The 15,754-nt window shown below is 50.7% G+C and overlaps 9 protein-coding genes across 9 annotated transcripts in view; 3 read left to right on the top strand and 6 right to left on the bottom strand.

The window, feature by feature from the left end:
* Nucleotides 1–19: 19 nt before the first annotated feature.
* M431DRAFT_353597 (hypothetical protein) lies at nt 20–872 on the bottom strand. Its single transcript, XM_024914498.1, has 3 exons — nt 649–872; nt 485–571; nt 20–392 (listed from the first exon to the last, which is right to left on the bottom strand). The coding sequence occupies exons 1-3, from the start codon at nt 777–779 to the stop codon at nt 242–244; spliced, it is 369 nt and encodes a 122-aa protein (XP_024777617.1). The 5' UTR covers nt 780–872; the 3' UTR covers nt 20–241.
* A 292-nt stretch (nt 873–1,164) lies between these two features.
* Nucleotides 1,165–3,526, bottom strand: M431DRAFT_505501 (hypothetical protein). The gene is made up of 4 exons (XM_024918647.1): nt 3,173–3,526; nt 2,998–3,074; nt 2,186–2,930; nt 1,165–2,127 (listed from the first exon to the last, which is right to left on the bottom strand). Exons 1-4 carry the CDS (start codon nt 3,194–3,196, stop codon nt 1,615–1,617), a joined length of 1,359 nt encoding a protein of 452 aa, XP_024777616.1. The 5' UTR covers nt 3,197–3,526; the 3' UTR covers nt 1,165–1,614.
* Nucleotides 3,527–3,640: 114 nt separating this feature from the next.
* Nucleotides 3,641–5,463, bottom strand: M431DRAFT_505500 (hypothetical protein). Its single transcript, XM_024918646.1, has 7 exons — nt 5,051–5,463; nt 4,931–4,984; nt 4,752–4,847; nt 4,510–4,689; nt 4,407–4,451; nt 4,246–4,348; nt 3,641–4,184 (listed from the first exon to the last, which is right to left on the bottom strand). The coding sequence occupies exons 1-7, from the start codon at nt 5,081–5,083 to the stop codon at nt 4,075–4,077; spliced, it is 621 nt and encodes a 206-aa protein (XP_024777615.1). The 5' UTR covers nt 5,084–5,463; the 3' UTR covers nt 3,641–4,074.
* Nucleotides 5,464–5,697: 234 nt separating this feature from the next.
* M431DRAFT_2976 (hypothetical protein) lies at nt 5,698–6,930 on the top strand (the record flags this gene model as incomplete). Its single annotated transcript, XM_024914133.1, has 3 exons — nt 5,698–5,841; nt 5,910–6,497; nt 6,556–6,930. 3 exons carry the CDS (start codon nt 5,698–5,700, stop codon nt 6,928–6,930), a joined length of 1,107 nt encoding a protein of 368 aa, XP_024777614.1.
* A 274-nt stretch (nt 6,931–7,204) lies between these two features.
* Nucleotides 7,205–8,999, bottom strand: M431DRAFT_492174 (hypothetical protein; the record flags this gene model as incomplete). The annotated part of the gene is made up of 2 exons (XM_024916983.1): nt 7,205–7,262; nt 7,333–8,999. 2 exons carry the CDS (start codon nt 8,997–8,999, stop codon nt 7,205–7,207), a joined length of 1,725 nt encoding a protein of 574 aa, XP_024777613.1.
* Nucleotides 9,000–9,914: 915 nt separating this feature from the next.
* On the top strand, nt 9,915–11,709 carry M431DRAFT_79457 (hypothetical protein; the record flags this gene model as incomplete). Its single annotated transcript, XM_024922823.1, has 2 exons — nt 9,915–10,187; nt 10,249–11,709. 2 exons carry the CDS (start codon nt 9,915–9,917, stop codon nt 11,707–11,709), a joined length of 1,734 nt encoding a protein of 577 aa, XP_024777612.1.
* Nucleotides 11,710–12,667: 958 nt separating this feature from the next.
* Nucleotides 12,668–13,118, bottom strand: M431DRAFT_78778 (hypothetical protein; the record flags this gene model as incomplete). Its single annotated transcript, XM_024922742.1, has 2 exons — nt 12,668–12,855; nt 12,971–13,118. The coding sequence occupies 2 exons, from the start codon at nt 13,116–13,118 to the stop codon at nt 12,668–12,670; spliced, it is 336 nt and encodes a 111-aa protein (XP_024777611.1).
* A 499-nt stretch (nt 13,119–13,617) lies between these two features.
* M431DRAFT_78483 (hypothetical protein) lies at nt 13,618–14,748 on the top strand (the record flags this gene model as incomplete). The annotated part of the gene is made up of 1 exon (XM_024922703.1): nt 13,618–14,748. One exon carries the CDS (start codon nt 13,618–13,620, stop codon nt 14,746–14,748), a length of 1,131 nt encoding a protein of 376 aa, XP_024777610.1.
* Nucleotides 14,749–14,983: 235 nt separating this feature from the next.
* The window catches only part of M431DRAFT_79374 (hypothetical protein), a gene marked incomplete at both ends in the record, with an annotated part of 1,113 nt that continues 342 nt past the window's right edge, over nt 14,984–15,754 (bottom strand). The window contains one exon of the mRNA XM_024922804.1: nt 14,984–15,727. Within this exon, the coding sequence (XP_024777609.1) occupies nt 14,984–15,727 (744 nt within the window). The remainder of the gene's footprint in view (nt 15,728–15,754) is intronic.

Genomic DNA, 15,754 nt, shown 5'->3' with positions numbered 1-15,754 from the left:
ACGTACTCAATACGTACGTAATCCGGAAAACGCCAAAGCCCCTTAAAAAACCCACAAGTTTCCCGCGATAGCCTCTAACCCTTAGTTCCGAGGTCTTGCCCAACCTAGTTGCTTCCCCCCGTCTCTAATCATGACGAGAGCGTTTGAAAAAAGGAAGCAGTCGTTAATGTACAAAAGAAATAACCCAGACCAAACGAAGCAATATTAAAAATGAATATAAAAGGGACACAAGGCCCCCAGATCAGCGAAGTCGGGAGGTCAGGGTACGCTCGGTCTTGACGCTTCTAGCACCAAGAGGATTGTCGACCTGAGGGGACCTTGTGCCGATGAGGTTCTCGTCGGTGTTGAGTTTCTTAGAGCTCGCCTGGGCGAAGAGAGACTTTGGTTTGGCCCTTGAACACACACAGATTCTGTCAGTATTTTGAATTCATTTTCATCCATGGGGGTTGTGGCGTTGGAGATAAAGTTCGAGGGGCGGACATACTTGGTGACTTGCTTGCTGCGCAGGGCAGAGAGCTTTGCTGTGCAGGGGCTCATGATGGTATCGGAGGGAGAGACATATTGCTTGACTCTGTAAATACAAGAAGATGTTAGCAAAAAAAGATGAAGACGAATAAGTTGAGAGACAGAGACGGGTTGGTGACATACCCATCCTGAGCCATTCTGGATTGGAACACCTGGCGATGGTACTCCATGCTCTTGACGTCCTTGCCGAGAGGCTGCCCATCGGCTAGAGCGGCGTTGACGTCTCTGTCACCGAGGATCTTGTTGCTCGACATTGTAGTTTTGTCTTTGTGTAGTTCAGCAGTGGTGAGGTCGTTGGTTGGTTGTGTGGTTAAGAAGAGCGTTTGCGTTGCAACAAATCAACCGTGAATGTCACACACCGCAGGAACAAAAAAAGGCAGGGGGGCAGCAGCCTTTTTTGTAAACGTTCCAGAAATGCAAGCGTTAGCTATTCCGGCTAGTTTAACAGCATAAACAAGGGGTAAAAGAAAAAAAAGTATGACGTCCGCCCAATTCATTCATGCAATCGGAGTGCAAAAAAAAGTAAACGAATGACGGACGTTGGCTGGGCAACAGAGTTTTGCCACCTTTTGGTTTCCTTGGTATGCATGAAATCCGATGTGGAGTCGGCAACGGCACTTGTTGGCCAACCAGCTGGGAGGAGAGTCTCTTTTAGCTTCAGTTTACCCAGAACTAGAATGGGATTTTGGTATGAGACTGGGGGAGTTGTTTTAAGAGAATGGGTAGAAACAAAGACTTGTTTTCGGGGTTAAACAAGGGATGGTTGGTAGTTTGTGAGTCATGGGTATGTGAATAAAGATGAAGAGAGCTGATGGATTGGTTGATAGGGATGGTGTGTTGGAGACTGATTTTTTGTAGGGCATTTACAAGGTTGGAAGTGAGAAGGAAGACGAGTTGCTAAACCTCTAACCAAAGTGTATCTTATAAGTCAGGTACAGTTGCATTAGACTTCTTTCTTTTATGAAGTGTGTTATCATACTATATACGCTATTTTGCAATGCAACATCTCGAGATTACCCTAGTTCCCGTATTTTACAAACCAATGACAGATCAAAACAAGACAATGTAAACAGACCAGCCATTCTTTCATTACAACTTGGCAGCGTGCTTGATTTTGGTGCCAGGCTCGGCAAGCTCAACGCCGTATCTCTTCAGCAGCTCCGCCGTCTTGGCCTTCTGCCACTTGAGCTTGGCCGCCGTCTCCTTGCCGCGCTTGTTCTCGTTGCGGCCCATCTGCTGCAGATGCACCTCGTCAGGGCCGTCGGCCAGACGAAGCGTTCGGATGCCAGCCCACATGTTGGCCAGGGGAGTCTCCTGAGAGACACCGGCACCACCGTATGCCTGGACGGCGCGGTCAATGACGTTCAGAGCGGTCTGGGGAATGAGGACCTTGGCCTCGGCAATCTCCGTGAGAGCCTTCTTGGGGCCCTCCTGGTCCATCTTGACGGCGGCGTTGAGGACGATGAGGCGTGCTGCATCGATCTCAATGCGCGACTTGGCAATCCATTCGAGGATGACGCCGTGTTCGCGCAGGAGCTTGCCGAAAGGCTTCTTGTTTTCGTCGTTGACGCGTGTGAGCATCCAGTCGAGAGCTTGCTCAGCCTGTGGAAACAATGAATTAGTAAAGGGATTTGACCTGTCGGTAGTAGCAACAACTTACAGCGCCAATGCTGCGCATAGCGTGGTGAATACGTCCAGGTCCCAGTCGGCCCTGAATAATCTCGAATCCGCGGCCCTCACCGAGCACCAGGTTCTTGGCCGGAACGCGCACGTTGTTGAAGGTGATGTGGCCGTGGCCATGGGGAGCGTCGTCGTAGCCGTAGACCTTGAGCATTCTCTTGATGGTGATGCCAGGCAGACCAGCAGGGACCAGGATGACCGACTGCTGCTTGTAAGGATCGGCGTTCTTGGGATCAGTCTTGCCCATGACGATGTAGAGCTTGCATCGAGGGTCGCCGGCACCGCTGGACCACCACTTGGAGCCATTGAGGACGTAGTGGTCGCCGTCGCGAGTGATCTGAAGCTGAATGTTGGTGGCATCCGATGACGCGACCTCGGGCTCAGTCATCAGGAAAGCCGAGCGAATCTTGCCCTCCATCAGGGGCTTCAACCACTCCTCCTTCTGCGCGGCGTTGCCGTACTTGGCCACAACCTCCATGTTGCCCGTGTCGGGAGCAGCGCAGTTGCACGCCTCCGAGGCGCTGCGCGAGCGGCCCAGCCACTCTGCCATGAGGGCATACTCGAGGTTGGTCCAGCCGGGAGACTCTGCGTAGAAGCCCTTGGGCAGGAACATGTTCCACAAGCCCAGCTTGCGTGCCTTGTCCTTGAGCTCCTCGATGATGGACGGGTGGTTCTCCCAGCGGTTATCGCCCTCGCCAACCTGGGCTTCAAGTACGGGATCGGCGCTGTCAACAACTGTTAGATCGTCGGTACAGATGGTATGGGATGTCGAGATTCGTTCGGAGGGCTTACGGGATGCATTCTTCCTCGACAAACTTGGCGACAATGTCAATCTTCTGTCGCGCCGCCTCGCTGACGTGTGCTGAAACCTGTCATGATCGATCGCGATCGGTTAGCCCATGTATTATCCACTGCAATCCAATGCAACCAAAAGATCAAGCAGGAGAGGTTTCGATAGGTAGCTTACAAGAGCTGGGATTCGAGCCGACATGATGGCGAATGATGTACCAAGACAGTACACTAAAGAGAGAGATAGAAAGAAAAAGTATAAGTATAAGGAGAACTTGAATCCAAGACTTCTCCGCAAAAAAACGTGAAGCTGTCAGGTCACCAAAGACGCTGCAATCGTCTGATATTTAAGTCGAGCAATGATGCGGAGCCGAGGCCAAGCAAACGCCGTCGGGCCACGATTCGCGGAGAGATTCTGGGGTAAGCCGCAAGCCGAGGTGCAGAGTGGGGCCTCACCGACACTGATGGCGACTGCCTAGAGCGCTGTATCTCCAGCGATTTAGCGGGTGACTTTTGGCTGCTACAGCGAGACCGTTAGTGGGCAGCAGTACGAAGATAGAGCCCGGCACAGCAACATCGTGTAATTGAATCTACATCTACACAGGCACGATTTGGTCAATGGCTAAAGAGGCAAACGTATAATCAAGTCCCATAGCGTGGGATTGCTCCCAGCTACGCATAGAATCTATAGCCCCATAATCCCTTGACAAGTAGATGTATGAGATGACCGTATCAAAAGCTCTCCTCTTCCCCCTCTCTTCTCTCCCATAGCCGTAAGTCGGAGCCGAGGCTATGGCTTTGCGATCGCACCACCATCTTGAGCAATTGCAAGCGTCTCCCATTCCATCAACCAAAGAAGAAAAAACAAGAAAATCAACCCAGACACAAAAAGAAAAAGAAATAAAAAAAGGGAGAAAATATTACTGTCCGCACAAACACCAACATGGCCTCGTTGTTCCATACTCTACTTCCAGACAAGAAAATGCATCAGCTCGAGGACCGGGTATGCTGTTTCTGGTTGTTCACGCTCATTCTCTGACCAGTCTCGTATCATCCAATTATCTGTCGTCTTTTCTCCGCTTAGCAAGCACAGCCGTCGCGATCGTTGTCGATGTGGATATTGATGGGGTCGTCAAAGTCGCCGCTGTATTCCTCAGACTCTTCTTGAGCCAAAGCATTTCGAGCAATAACTGTCAATTGTTAGCCGAAAGTCTTCTTTTACTTCGTCGTCGCTCCATAGTCTTCCCGTACCCTCAAATGCTTGGTCAATGTTGATGGCCTCCTTTGCACTCGTCTCAAAGTATGGGATGTCGCCCTTGGATTGGCAGAAAGTCATGGCTCGCTTGGTCGAAATCTAGTCTGCATCAGCTACCCATGCTCTGTTATGGATGTGCACAACAGGTATTCCTTACCACTCGTTTGCTCTCCTCCACATCAATCTTGTTTCCAAGAACAACCTGTAGAATAATCAGCCATGGAGTCCAGATTAAGAGCAGCCGCAGCCGTCACACTTACAAAGGGAAAGTTGGGGGGATCTCTCGGAGAGGCTTGGATTAGGAACTCGTCTCGCCAGCTGTCCAGCGCCTCGAAGCTCTTGGAGTTGTTGACATCGTACACCAGAACGCAGCAGTCGGCTCCTCTGTAGAATGCGACGCCCAGAGACTGGAATCGCTCTTGTCCGGCTGTGTCCCAGAGCTGTCCGGATTATTAGCATCCCTTGAACCTATGGCCCTCGTCTATCCTCAAACACCTCATACCTGCATGGTGACTTGTCGGTCGTCTACCAGGACCTCTCGCGTTAAGAAATCAGCGCCGATAGTCGCCTTGTAGCTTGCGCTGAACTTCTTGTTGACCTATTATTCCCAAATATCATTTCGCCCATTAGCCGTCGTGTGCCTCAGCGGTAGATCGGAGTCGTGGCAGGATCACGGCTTACGTATTGGTTCATCAAACTCGTCTTGCCCACACCGCTATCTCCAAGGATGATGACCTATCAAGCAAACCATCTTTAGCATCGTTCTCACGCAGCGCAGCACCGGTGGCGGAGCCTCCATACCTTGAGAAGGACCTTCTTGTTGCGCGAAGACATCTTGACTGGTTATCGTCGTACACTCGGGGCTCCAATGACGTGATAGATATGAGCCAAAAGCACAGCCGCCGCGAGCGAAGAGGCCTTCTCCGGGTGCTTCTGGTGGCGGAAAGACGATGATGGATATCGAAAAAAGTGTGTCCGGGTGTATGATGGAAGAAATCAGCGTCGCAAGCGTCACGAGACCTTGAAATGCTGGCTGCCTATACTTTTGAGGCTTCAATGACGAGGCTGGCTTTTGCTTTGGATTGTTGATGGCGGGCAGCGATTTAGCGCCCACCCAACGGTACCTATTAGTAGGTACCTAGACGCCCAGATATCGGTGTCGCAACCGCGGTAGGCCGTTTGCAGCTTAGCCCCATGCATAAATGTAGCCTCCGCATGATGATGCCCATAATTAAGTCATCCAGATGCTTGCACGTGATGAGGTACCTTTACGCTGTTATTATGAGGCAAAGCTACCTCTAGGTACATGTGCACTCCCTGGCATCCATCTCATATCGCTTGTCACCAAAGAAAGAGGAAGCTTCTCTTCCTCAACATCTGCATTGATCCTGTGCTTCTACACACTGCAATCGCGCTGATGGCCCTGGCGGAGATACCGGCGCTTTGCCATGGCGGATGACGATCTGCTGGAAAAGGTTCACAGCCTCAGCGACTTGGAGCTGGCCGTGCTGCTGTGTCTAGTCAATCGAGAGCACGTCCTGATTAGCACTCCGCCGGCAGCCATTGATGACTTGGTGCAAGAGCTTCAGCTGGTATGCAACTTTTCATACACAGCCTTGTCTCCCCATTGTTCCAGTAGCTGACACTGACACACGTGCAGATAGCAAGCAAGACATACAGTCTCAAATCCGTCGTCGTCAACTGCCACCCGTCCACGACACTCGAGGATTTCGCCTCAGCTCTGCTTCTCCAGCCCCAGCAGACTCCCCTCAACTCCGCCTCGCCGGCAATCTCGCCGTTCACTCGAAACGATTCATACTTTGCGCTCAACTCGCTTTCGAACCACCGATCCTCTACACCGCTCAGCCCCCGTACTTTCCTCTCTCCGCAGATCGCGCACTTTGTCATCGCAAAGAACCTCGACCGTGCTCCACGAGTTGTCCAGATCCAAGCACTTGAATTACTGCGCACACGACGCATCTTCACTCGCACATCGGTACAGGCGGCGCCGAAGCAGTTTGTCTTTATTCCTGTTCTGGGAGCTGCAAGTGGTGGTGAAGCCCATGTGACGGCGCATCTCAACGACTTCTTCTCGGTTGCGCATTGGCACAACCCAGAAGATGGATATGTCAACTTGGATGAAGCTGAAAGTCGCAACAAGGATGACGATGAGACGGCATCCACAGAGAGCGTTGTGAAGAAGGCGTCAAATGACACGACGCCGTCGACGGCCTTGATATCAGATATTGTAAGTCATGGTCACAAACCCCTGAAGTTTGGCATCGTTATTTACAAGCAACCCTCAGGAAATCAGCCAACTCGCAAAGCTAAGCCAGGAAGTCCAAATCGACGTCGATATCCTCCGATACCAAATGAACATTATATCCTTCCTTCGAATGCACCGAGCAGTCGCAGGTGGCATCACGCCTGCGGCAACGAAACATCTCCACCAGCTTGTCAAAAGTCTTGCCCCTTTACATAAGCTTGATTTCGTGACGCCTGCTTTGATCGGCCTAGCCGTGAGAAAAGTCTATCTCCACCGTATACGCATCACCGAGCCTGAAAAGGAGAGAAGTATGCAATGGGGGAGCCAACTCGAGGCGGTAGAAGCGCTGCTCGAAGATGTAGGTCCCGAGGAAGTGATGGAAGAGGTTTTGGAAATGGTTACGGCGCCTCTGTGAAAAAATCTTGTATTTTTGCTCCATGTTGATTCTTTTCAACCCGAGCCAGCTTGTCGCCGAAAGAAAAAGACAAGCACCCTTAGTAATTTCCCAAGTATACATAATATTGGTAGAATCTCGGATTCCAAATGGCATCAACACCACATTAAATATGCTCCTCCCCAAAAGCGTACATGTCATACAATAAATAATATGCTTGACGATGTAAAATAACCGATTCTAGAAGCACATTACAATTAAATATCATGAACCGTTTAATTCATAAAACCGCCGTTTATGAAACCTCCTTGATCTTGCATGACCAGCCCGAGCCAGGAGCCAAAAGCGGCAGACTAAAAAGAGGGAAATCGTTAGCAAAATATACGCCAGCACCGCATTCATCAGAAAAGGCCATAGTCTTACCTAGCTCCAAGACACCAGCCAAGCTCATTACCCTTAATCTTCTTGGCAACCTTGACCTCGCGGTCAATGGGCATCTCATAGCCGGTGTGCAGCAAAGCCATCATAAAGTTCAAATCCAGGCAGTGCTCGGGTCGGTCCTCAAGCTCCTCCAGCGCACCGGGGACGCTGGAAAAGACGTCCCAGGCCTCCTTACCGGCGCAGACCTTTTGAGTGAGGTCGTGCATCTCGCGGAGAGTGAAGGAGTCGGGCATGCCAAGGGGCTTGGTGCGGTCGTAGAAGTATGAGAAGATGTAGACGTCCTCCTTGGCAAAGGTCTTGGCCAGGGCGGGCTGGTGAACACCGTTGAACGAGCAAGGGGCGAGTGTGCAGTCGGCGTCCTTCTTCAAAATCTTCTCAGCAATGTTGCGGCATTGGGCCGGGGAGGGCTGGGAAGGTCCGGTAAAGTTGAAGGAGCGGGCCTCGCCGCCGTTGACCTCGACGTCGATAGCCTTGGTGGTGCCGGGGGCGATGCAGGGGTGCACAATGGGCGAGTTCATCCAGGTCTGATCCTCACCCTTGACCTTGACCAACTCGTCAATCAAAGCGGAGTGGAGAGCCTTGCGAGCAGACATCAAGCCGTAGCCAAGGTGAGAGTGCTGGTACAGGTCGAATTTGTGGCCGCCAAAGTCAAGCTCATACTTGTGATCGCCAGGGGCCAGCTTCTCAGGCATGCCTCCGTCCGGAGCTCCCTTAAAGGTAGGCTCGAAGACAATCTGGGTTGAGCCACCGCCGAGATCGAAGACAGCAGCAGTCTCACTCTTGTCCGGGCCGCCAATCTTGCCGAGGAGGTAGTTGGTGGTGATCCAGGCATACACACCCTCGTCAGAACCGTCCATGATGGCAACTCCGTTTTGCTCAGCAGCCACGACCGGGAAGGGGTAGTCCTGCTCCAGGTGTCGTCTAACCTCGACCAAGATGGCGTCGGCGAGCTCCTTGCCAATCAGACGCAGACCAGCGGTAGCCTTGACAGCGACGGGAGAGCACTTCTTGAGCTGATCGGGGACGTGTTCCATAGCCACGGCCATCAAAGGGTCGAGACTCTTGGCAGCAGCAACGGGATCGTTCTTGAAAGCGCTCAAGCCACCGACGGACTTTTCAGTCATCTTGAACTCCTCCTTCTCGAGCTCGGGGATGGGACCGCAGTTGTTAAACTTGTAGACGTGGATTCGCGAGCCAGTGCTGCCGGCGTCGATCATGAGGACATACTGAACGATGGGCTTGTCCTTGGAGTAGGACTTGGAGCACTTGTCGGTGCCGTAAGAAGAGTCGACGGGAGCCTGGCCGCTATTGGGAGCGCCGTTGCCAGCAGCGGCAGCACCATGGTTGGCGGCGGGAGCAGCGTTAGCAGCAGGAACATTGTTGTTGTTCGAAGAGCCTTCGCCCAGAGGGCTCTTGTTGTAGACCTCGACACCGGTGGGAGACAGCCAGTAGAACAGGATCATCAAGACCAGGACCAGCGCGCCCGTCTTGAGCCACCGCGACTTCTGCGACTGCGACAGCATGGTTTCTTTCATGCTGGAGAAGAGGCCTTGGTTTCGATGACTCGGGTAGTATCGATCTGTCTTTTCGTGGGGGTCGTAGGCAGCGTGCTTGTGCTTGGTGGGCAGCGACACTGAAGTTCTCCTCATCAGGTCGCGGGGCGATCAAAGAAAGACGCCGCAACGCATTAAATAAGGAAGGTAAAGGAAAGACAAGAGTGAGTGAAGAACAGTTGGATTGCGGGACGAACAACGGCACAAGGTTTCATTAATTTAGGTGGAAATGATTGGGATTGGGAAAAAGGAGTCTCAGCCAAACAAACTTCTTCCGGGGGTGTGTGTGGAGGGGGGAACAAGGCAAGGCACCAAGTAACCGGCCGCGGTATTTAGTATGGAGGGGTACTTTGCACATCCACAAGCGGCGACGCTACAGGGTCAAAGAGCCATGGGCATTCGTGGCCAAGATTGACGAGCCATTCGCCACATTCCACAGCCCCTGAAATCGAGCGTCTCGAAGCCATCGCCCCCCTGGATGATGCGTCAGTGGGTCGCCTTAGGCCTGAAGCGCTGGGTTTTAGCGGAGCGCTGCAGGGTAAGTGCCGAGGGCATTTTACAAGGTGGCAGGATGAGAATGTGATGGAGATGATGAAGATCAAGGCAAATCTGAGAAACGCTGATTCAACCTCGAGCGTTCATTCTGTTGGAGTCAGTGAATTATTATTGCGCATCGTGCTTGTCGCCGTCGATTCAGCATCTGCCAGAGATTTCGGATTTAACACAGCGGAGTTTTCTGTGCCAAAGTCCGCTGCTTGGGCTGTACTGTAGCTGGAAGCTTCGTCGATTCGTATGCCATTTGCTGCCTTGATATCCAATAAATATCTGACGTCGGCTCAACCCAACCTTGACCTATAAACTCATACTCATCACCATTCCCGCCGTTACGAGATACTAATTGTATCCTACCCATTCAGAGGTTTCGAGATGCGCCACTTGGAAATTGCAGCTTATCATTTACTCGGCGCTTAATCACCACACTCGCTCAGGCATCAAATACACCAGCCAAAGATGGACGTTCACCTCCTTGTATACGACTTGTCTCAGGGCTTAGCCCGCCAAATGTCCATGGGACTCCTGGGATTCCAGCTCGACGCCATCTATCACACCTCGATCGAGCTCCAGGGCCGTGAATATGTCTACGACGGAGGCATCATCTCTATCGTCCCGGGCTCCTCGCACCTTGGCCAGCCTTTGGAGAGGCTACACCTCGGCAAGACAAACCTCCCCATGGATGTGATTGGAGACTATCTGGAGTCAATACGCTCGATTTTTACGATAGAGGTATGATGACATGTTCAGCTGCAACTCATGTGAACAAGCGGCTGCTTACTCCCAACAATAGGCATACGATCTGTTCCGTCACAACTGCAACAACTTTACAGATGCATTCTCAAACTTCCTCCTCGGCAAGGGTATCCCAAGCCACATCGCACAGATGCCACAGGCAGTTCTTGACTCGCCATTTGGGCGCATGCTCATGCCGCAGCTTACCCAAGGCGTCAATGCCAGTAGACAAAATGGCTCCATCCTGGGACTGCAGCAGAGTTCCCAACCCATTGCACCCGTCAAGGCCGCCTCATCTGTCAAGAATGTGACCAGTCAGTCGGAGCTATCAGCCCTCTTGGATCAAGCGAAGACGTCCTGCGCAGTTGTCTACTTTACTTCTGCGACTTGTGCCCCGTGCAAGATGCTGTATCCCTTGTACGATCAGCTAGCCGAGGAATTCGCCGGCAAAGCAACCTTGATCAAGATTGACATTGCGCAGCCACAGGCCAGTTTGGTTGCTAGTCAATACTCCATCAGCGCAACTCCCACATTCGTTACTTTCCTCAAGGGAGAACAAGAGAATAGATGGTCTGGTGCTGACCAAGCTGCTCTCCGAGGGAATGTCCAGCTGCTGGTACAAATGGCACATCCCAGCCACCCGCATGAGAAGCTACGGCTTCCCACATTTGCCAATCCCAATTCGAAGCCTGTATTATTTGGAAAGGTCCCGCCGATGCAGAAGCTGATGGCTAAGATGGGGGCGGAGATTTCGAACAGGCCCGAAGTTGAGCACCTGAGAAGATTCATCGAAGATCGCACCAAGGGCGAGGCTCTGGATGCGGTGCTGCCAAACATGGGACACATGGCCAGTTTCCTTCAGGAGTCGGTTACCAAGATGCCTATCGACACACTGTTCACCATCGTTGATCTTTTCCGATGTGCCCTTCTGGACCCTCGAGTCAGTGGGTATTTTGCCGAAGAGGCATCACACAGGACAGTCGTGAGCATCCTCAATACTGTCAACGAACAGAGCGAGTGCCCATACGCACTTCGTCTCGTCACTTTGCAGATGGCATGCAATTTCTTCTCCACCCCCTTGTTCCCAGATGAAATCCTGCGGAATGAGCACCTTCGAGCACCAATCACCCGATTAATATCGACCAGCTTCCTCGATGATGGCCACAGCAATACCCGCGTGGCGGCATCATCTCTCTTATTCAATATCGCCCTGACGGACCGCAAATCAAGACTTGGGGAAGCTAAACCAAGCTTACCAGATGAGGATCTAATCGAGCTTGCGGCGTCTGTCGTAGAGGCAATCGCTCAGGAAGAGGCATCGGCGGAAGCTCTTCAGGGCATGCTCTCTGCACTAGGTCACCTGGTCTACTTTACAAATCTTCAAGGAGAGCTAGCTGATCTCCTTCGAGCTTTGGACGCCGAGGGAACAGTATTAGCAAAGAAGAAGGCTTTCCCAAAGGAGGCACTGGTTACAGAGGTGGGAAGTGAACTCCTGGGAAAGGGTCTCAGAGCACCATGAGGATGATTAGAAGGCTGGCGTTTTGATGATGATAACATGATAACCACATACTCTGCGTAAATTCACGATAGATCTCTTTATTAAACTTAATACGATCGAATTCATATAACATACTCTTCATTGAAAATTCTTTTACTCTGAACTCGATATCAACTCCATTGTATATCTGAGCATGCCAATACGTGAGCACTTCCAAGTGGGATACTTTGGTACTTCCATCAATCTCTTCACTGCAAAAAAAACTGCTGAGTCATCCGTACGACTTCCCACTGCCCCACCCTGCCGCAGCCCTTTTAAGCAGCCATCGGCAGCCAATCTTTTGAATTTTTTTTCTTCTTTTCTTTCTTTATCAAAAAGCCAACTGAGCTGCCACGACCCTCACCCAGCTAACCCACGGTGTTGCGTTGCCTTTCCCCTCGTGGGAAACGCTCAGAAGAGTAAAACCCTTGGATATAGGAAGTCTGCCGCTACGTTTTTTAATCAGTGGGCGGTAGACGCCAAGAAGGGGGGACATGCCAGCTTTTCAAAAGCTCGGGAATTTTTCCTTTTTGTGTGCGTTCGTGTAATGCGCCCTTGCTGTAGTGCTAAAGCGCGGCTGAAGAGCTGAAGAGCTGAAGAGGGGCTGTGCAATTTTATCAGTTGCCAAACATGCATTTTGTTGGGTCGATTTTGAAGTCCCTCGGATGTTTTTTGTTCAGCTGGGAAATTGGTTGCCTCGCATCGTGTAGTGCCTTGAGATTCTTTGGGGAATTGTGCTCGTGATGGGTTGAGTGCGAGTGAAGGGCAGAAATGTCTGGTAGCACGGAGGCATCATCTATGACGCAAAAAGTCTCAAATTATCTGTAAAGAGCCTGCATAGTAGCTGCAGGTTTCACTGTATTAAAGCAACAAAAGCAAAAGCTTGATGGCTATTGGTACATGAAGGAAGTCTGCCGAACAGAGAGCGTGGATGAATCCATCACGACTTTCCCTCGCTCAGATTCTCGATGCCGTTGCTTCGATACTGCTCCCTCACGAACTCTTCAATCTGGGTATCATGCTCTGGTCGATTGGGAGGCCCTGGAGGCACCTCTTCATTCTCCTCCACCTTGTTGTCTGAGTTTGATCCGCCGATGAGAGGGGCGACAGCCGGAATGGCATGCGATACTGTCGCGTGCATGTTAGCTTTAGATGTCAGATGTACATCGAGGAGCCATCATCATGTGGCTATTCACACATTCAACTCTTTGTGTTGAGAACAGTAAAAAGAGAGAAAACTCACTCTTGTCGACAATAGTCTTAACTGTCGAGTTCCCTTCGCCCTCGTGCTGGTGAACCCGGCTTTCGATTGCCTCCTTGTCGAGCTGCTCCTTGAAAGTCGGCGGTTCTGCCGCCGGGCTGCCATTGTCGTTCTTCTTGGGGGAGCTCATCATGTAGTTGACTTTGTCGTATTGGTCTCTGAGAACATTAAAGAGAATAAACATCAAATATAGGCCAGAAGTCGTAACGTCAATTGCAACTTTGCCGACCTTGGATTCTTTAAACGATGTCATGGCTGGCGCTTTAGACTTTCGATCTTACAGCGAAATGTGACGTCAAGATTTGAGACTTTGGCTGGGTGTACTGTAGATCAGTGACAACAGTGGAGGAGATACAGAGGACTTGAGCCTGCTGCTGTCGGGAATTATAGCGGCTGGTTTTAGCGCTGCTGCTAAGGCTTTCGGGGGGTCCGTCAACGGCGCTGATAAGATAAGCAATGGAAATCATTCGTTTCCTCTTCCATGTGATGATTGACAAGCCGCGATATTTTTCTCTATGACAACAAACTGGTGATTGAATACTGAATTTCTTTTGCTTCAATTTTGTCTGTTATAAGATTTCATTTGTTTGATTTGATATAGACAAACGGGTTAAATACCTCCTTCAACGATGGGTTCGCAGATCGCCCCAATCCCGATTACCATCGTCACCGGATTCCTGGGCTCTGGCAAGACGACCCTCATCCTCAACCTCATCCCCCAACTCCGCGCGCAGAATCCTTCGTACAAACTCGCCCTCCTAAAGAATGAGTTTGGCGACCTCGCGGTAGACTCCCAGCTGGCCTCCAGCTCAGCCATCTCCGGCGTCCAAGAATTGCTCAACGGATGCATTTGCTGCAATCTCGTAGGCCAGCTGGGCCCCGCGCTTGGAGAACTCGAAAAGACCGTCGCACCAGATCGCATCATCATCGAGACGAGCGGATCTGCGTTTCCGGCGACTCTAGCGCTGGAAGTTAACCGAATCGCGAGAGATACGGGCAAATATGTGCTTGATGGAGTCATCAGCGTCATTGACGTGGAGAATTGGAAGGGCTATGAGGATACAAGCTATACGGCAAAGATTCAGGCGCGATATACCGACTTGATTGTATTTAACAAGTGGGAGACTGCTGGCGAGGACCGATATGACGAGTGCTTGGATAGAGTGGGCGACTTGGACGTCGATGTGGCCCGTGTTAAGAGTGACAAGGGTTTGGTTGACATTGGTGTCGTGTTTGGTATCGATGGAGGCCTGGCAAGGGAATTGACGGAAGTGGACGTCGGCGGAGAGCACAACCACGATCACCAAACGAACGGCGATGATCATAAACACGGTCACAGCCATAGTCACCAAAGCGAGGTCGAAGTGCTCTCAGTCGAGCTCAAAGGCGACAGTGGCGCTGCCGTCTCAACGGATAAGCTGCTCAATTTTCTCAAGTCGGCTCCTAAAGACGAGGCATATCGCATTAAATCCGTCCTTACACTCTCATCCACACCCAAAAACTCCGACCCAGACGTACCGAAGCCCGAGCCCAATCCTCGTGGTCGGTACATCTTGAACTGGGCATTTGGTCGATGGACGTTTACGCCTCTTGCGGAGAGCGCTGAGGAGCATTCTTCGAGCAATGGCGTTGTACTACGGCTAACGATGATATTGGCACGATACGAGAGTAATAAGTGGAAGAAGAGGATAGAGGCTGGTGGTTTGATAGAATTAGAGGGTGAAGTTAAAGGAGAGTTGGTTGTTAAGAGGATATTGTAGAGATGGTTTTGGATATAGACGACGTGATGATTTGAAGAGTTTTAGACGGGCGACTGGGAATGACACGGGATATAAACGTAGTTCATTGGATAAATAGAATATGGAATATATATTAAACATGCTTTCTTTGCCAAATAACTCCTGATATCAATCTATGTGCTGTGCCGTATTATGTAGTGGCAACAACTACTATGATAGCTCTCTCCTTGCACAGTTATTAAGAGCAAAGTTGCCTTCATCTATCGAAGTAATAATCTGCCCAATCGAGATCATATAAACCTAATTGTTCTTTTTCGACTGATGCTCTTCTATTCTGATTCTGATAACTTGCTGGTCCACTCTTATTGGGTCCTGTAATATTTTCGTCTCCTATCATCCAACATAGCGGCACAGACAATGTTGGATCATCGGCAACATCTAGCAATATGGGAGATACTGTGGATTTCCTGTCGTCTGTGGAGCTCGTATCCAGCGAGTACACTGAACCAGAGTATGAACAAAGTGACTTTGAAGCAAGATGCTGGGGAAAGCAGGCAGAGGAATGTAGGATACTCTCGTCATCTTCGTAGAAACTACTAGTTGACATTGTGAATTCTTCTTTGCAGGTGTTGCAGAGGCCGTCGTGGTTGTCTATTGATTGCGAGCGACAGAGGGGGCATGTGAATAGAGCTGGGCTTTGAGAACATACTGTAGAGGATTCTGTTGCTGGACTAGAGGTATATACGATGGGTGATGACACTGGTGACGGAGATGCATCTTGATATAATTGTGAGGTTTTCGTCATGGACTGAGGGTTGTAAGTCGTTCTCGGTAAAAGAATTTGCTGCGATACATATTGAGGTTCTGACAGGATTCTATATCTTCTGCAATCTTCTGCCATCTGGCAACAAGTTGTATTCAACGTCAACTCCGTCTGAATCCCCCGTCTCTGTCTCAGACTCTGATTCTCGTAATTCTCTTGATACTCTCTTCTTTCCACCTCTAGTCGAATCCCGTTCATACACTC

Source organism: Trichoderma harzianum, assembly GCF_003025095.1.
Source record: "Trichoderma harzianum CBS 226.95 unplaced genomic scaffold M431scaffold_3, whole genome shotgun sequence".
Taxonomy (NCBI): Eukaryota; Fungi; Ascomycota; class Sordariomycetes; order Hypocreales; family Hypocreaceae; genus Trichoderma; species Trichoderma harzianum.
The sequence above is the reverse complement of the archived record's forward strand: the minus strand, read 5'-3'. Positions and strand labels throughout refer to the sequence as shown.

What these genes read in the sequence shown, in the direction of transcription:
- M431DRAFT_353597 (XM_024914498.1), bottom strand. Translation starts at nt 779, where the DNA reads ATGTCGAGCAACAAGATCCTCGGTGACAGAGACGTCAACGCCGCTCTA. An exon ending in TCCAGAATGGCTCAGGATGG is followed by an intron (nt 572 to 648) that starts GTATGTCACCAA and finishes TTGTATTTACAG; the next exon opens with AGTCAAGCAATATGTCTCTC. An exon ending in CGCAGCAAGCAAGTCACCAA is followed by an intron (nt 393 to 484) that starts GTATGTCCGCCC and finishes TGTGTGTTCAAG; the next exon opens with GGCCAAACCAAAGTCTCTCT.
- M431DRAFT_505501 (XM_024918647.1), bottom strand. Translation starts at nt 3,196, where the DNA reads ATGTCGGCTCGAATCCCAGCTCTT. An exon ending in CGGCTCGAATCCCAGCTCTT is followed by an intron (nt 3,075 to 3,172) that starts GTAAGCTACCTA and finishes CGATCATGACAG; the next exon opens with GTTTCAGCACACGTCAGCGA. An exon ending in GTCGAGGAAGAATGCATCCC is followed by an intron (nt 2,931 to 2,997) that starts GTAAGCCCTCCG and finishes AGTTGTTGACAG; the next exon opens with CGCCGATCCCGTACTTGAAG.
- M431DRAFT_505500 (XM_024918646.1), bottom strand. Translation starts at nt 5,083, where the DNA reads ATGTCTTCGCGCAACAAGAAGGTCCTTCTCAAG. An exon ending in ACCGACAAGTCACCATGCAG is followed by an intron (nt 4,690 to 4,751) that starts GTATGAGGTGTT and finishes TAATCCGGACAG; the next exon opens with CTCTGGGACACAGCCGGACA. An exon ending in CATTGACCAAGCATTTGAGG is followed by an intron (nt 4,185 to 4,245) that starts GTACGGGAAGAC and finishes AACAATTGACAG; the next exon opens with TTATTGCTCGAAATGCTTTG.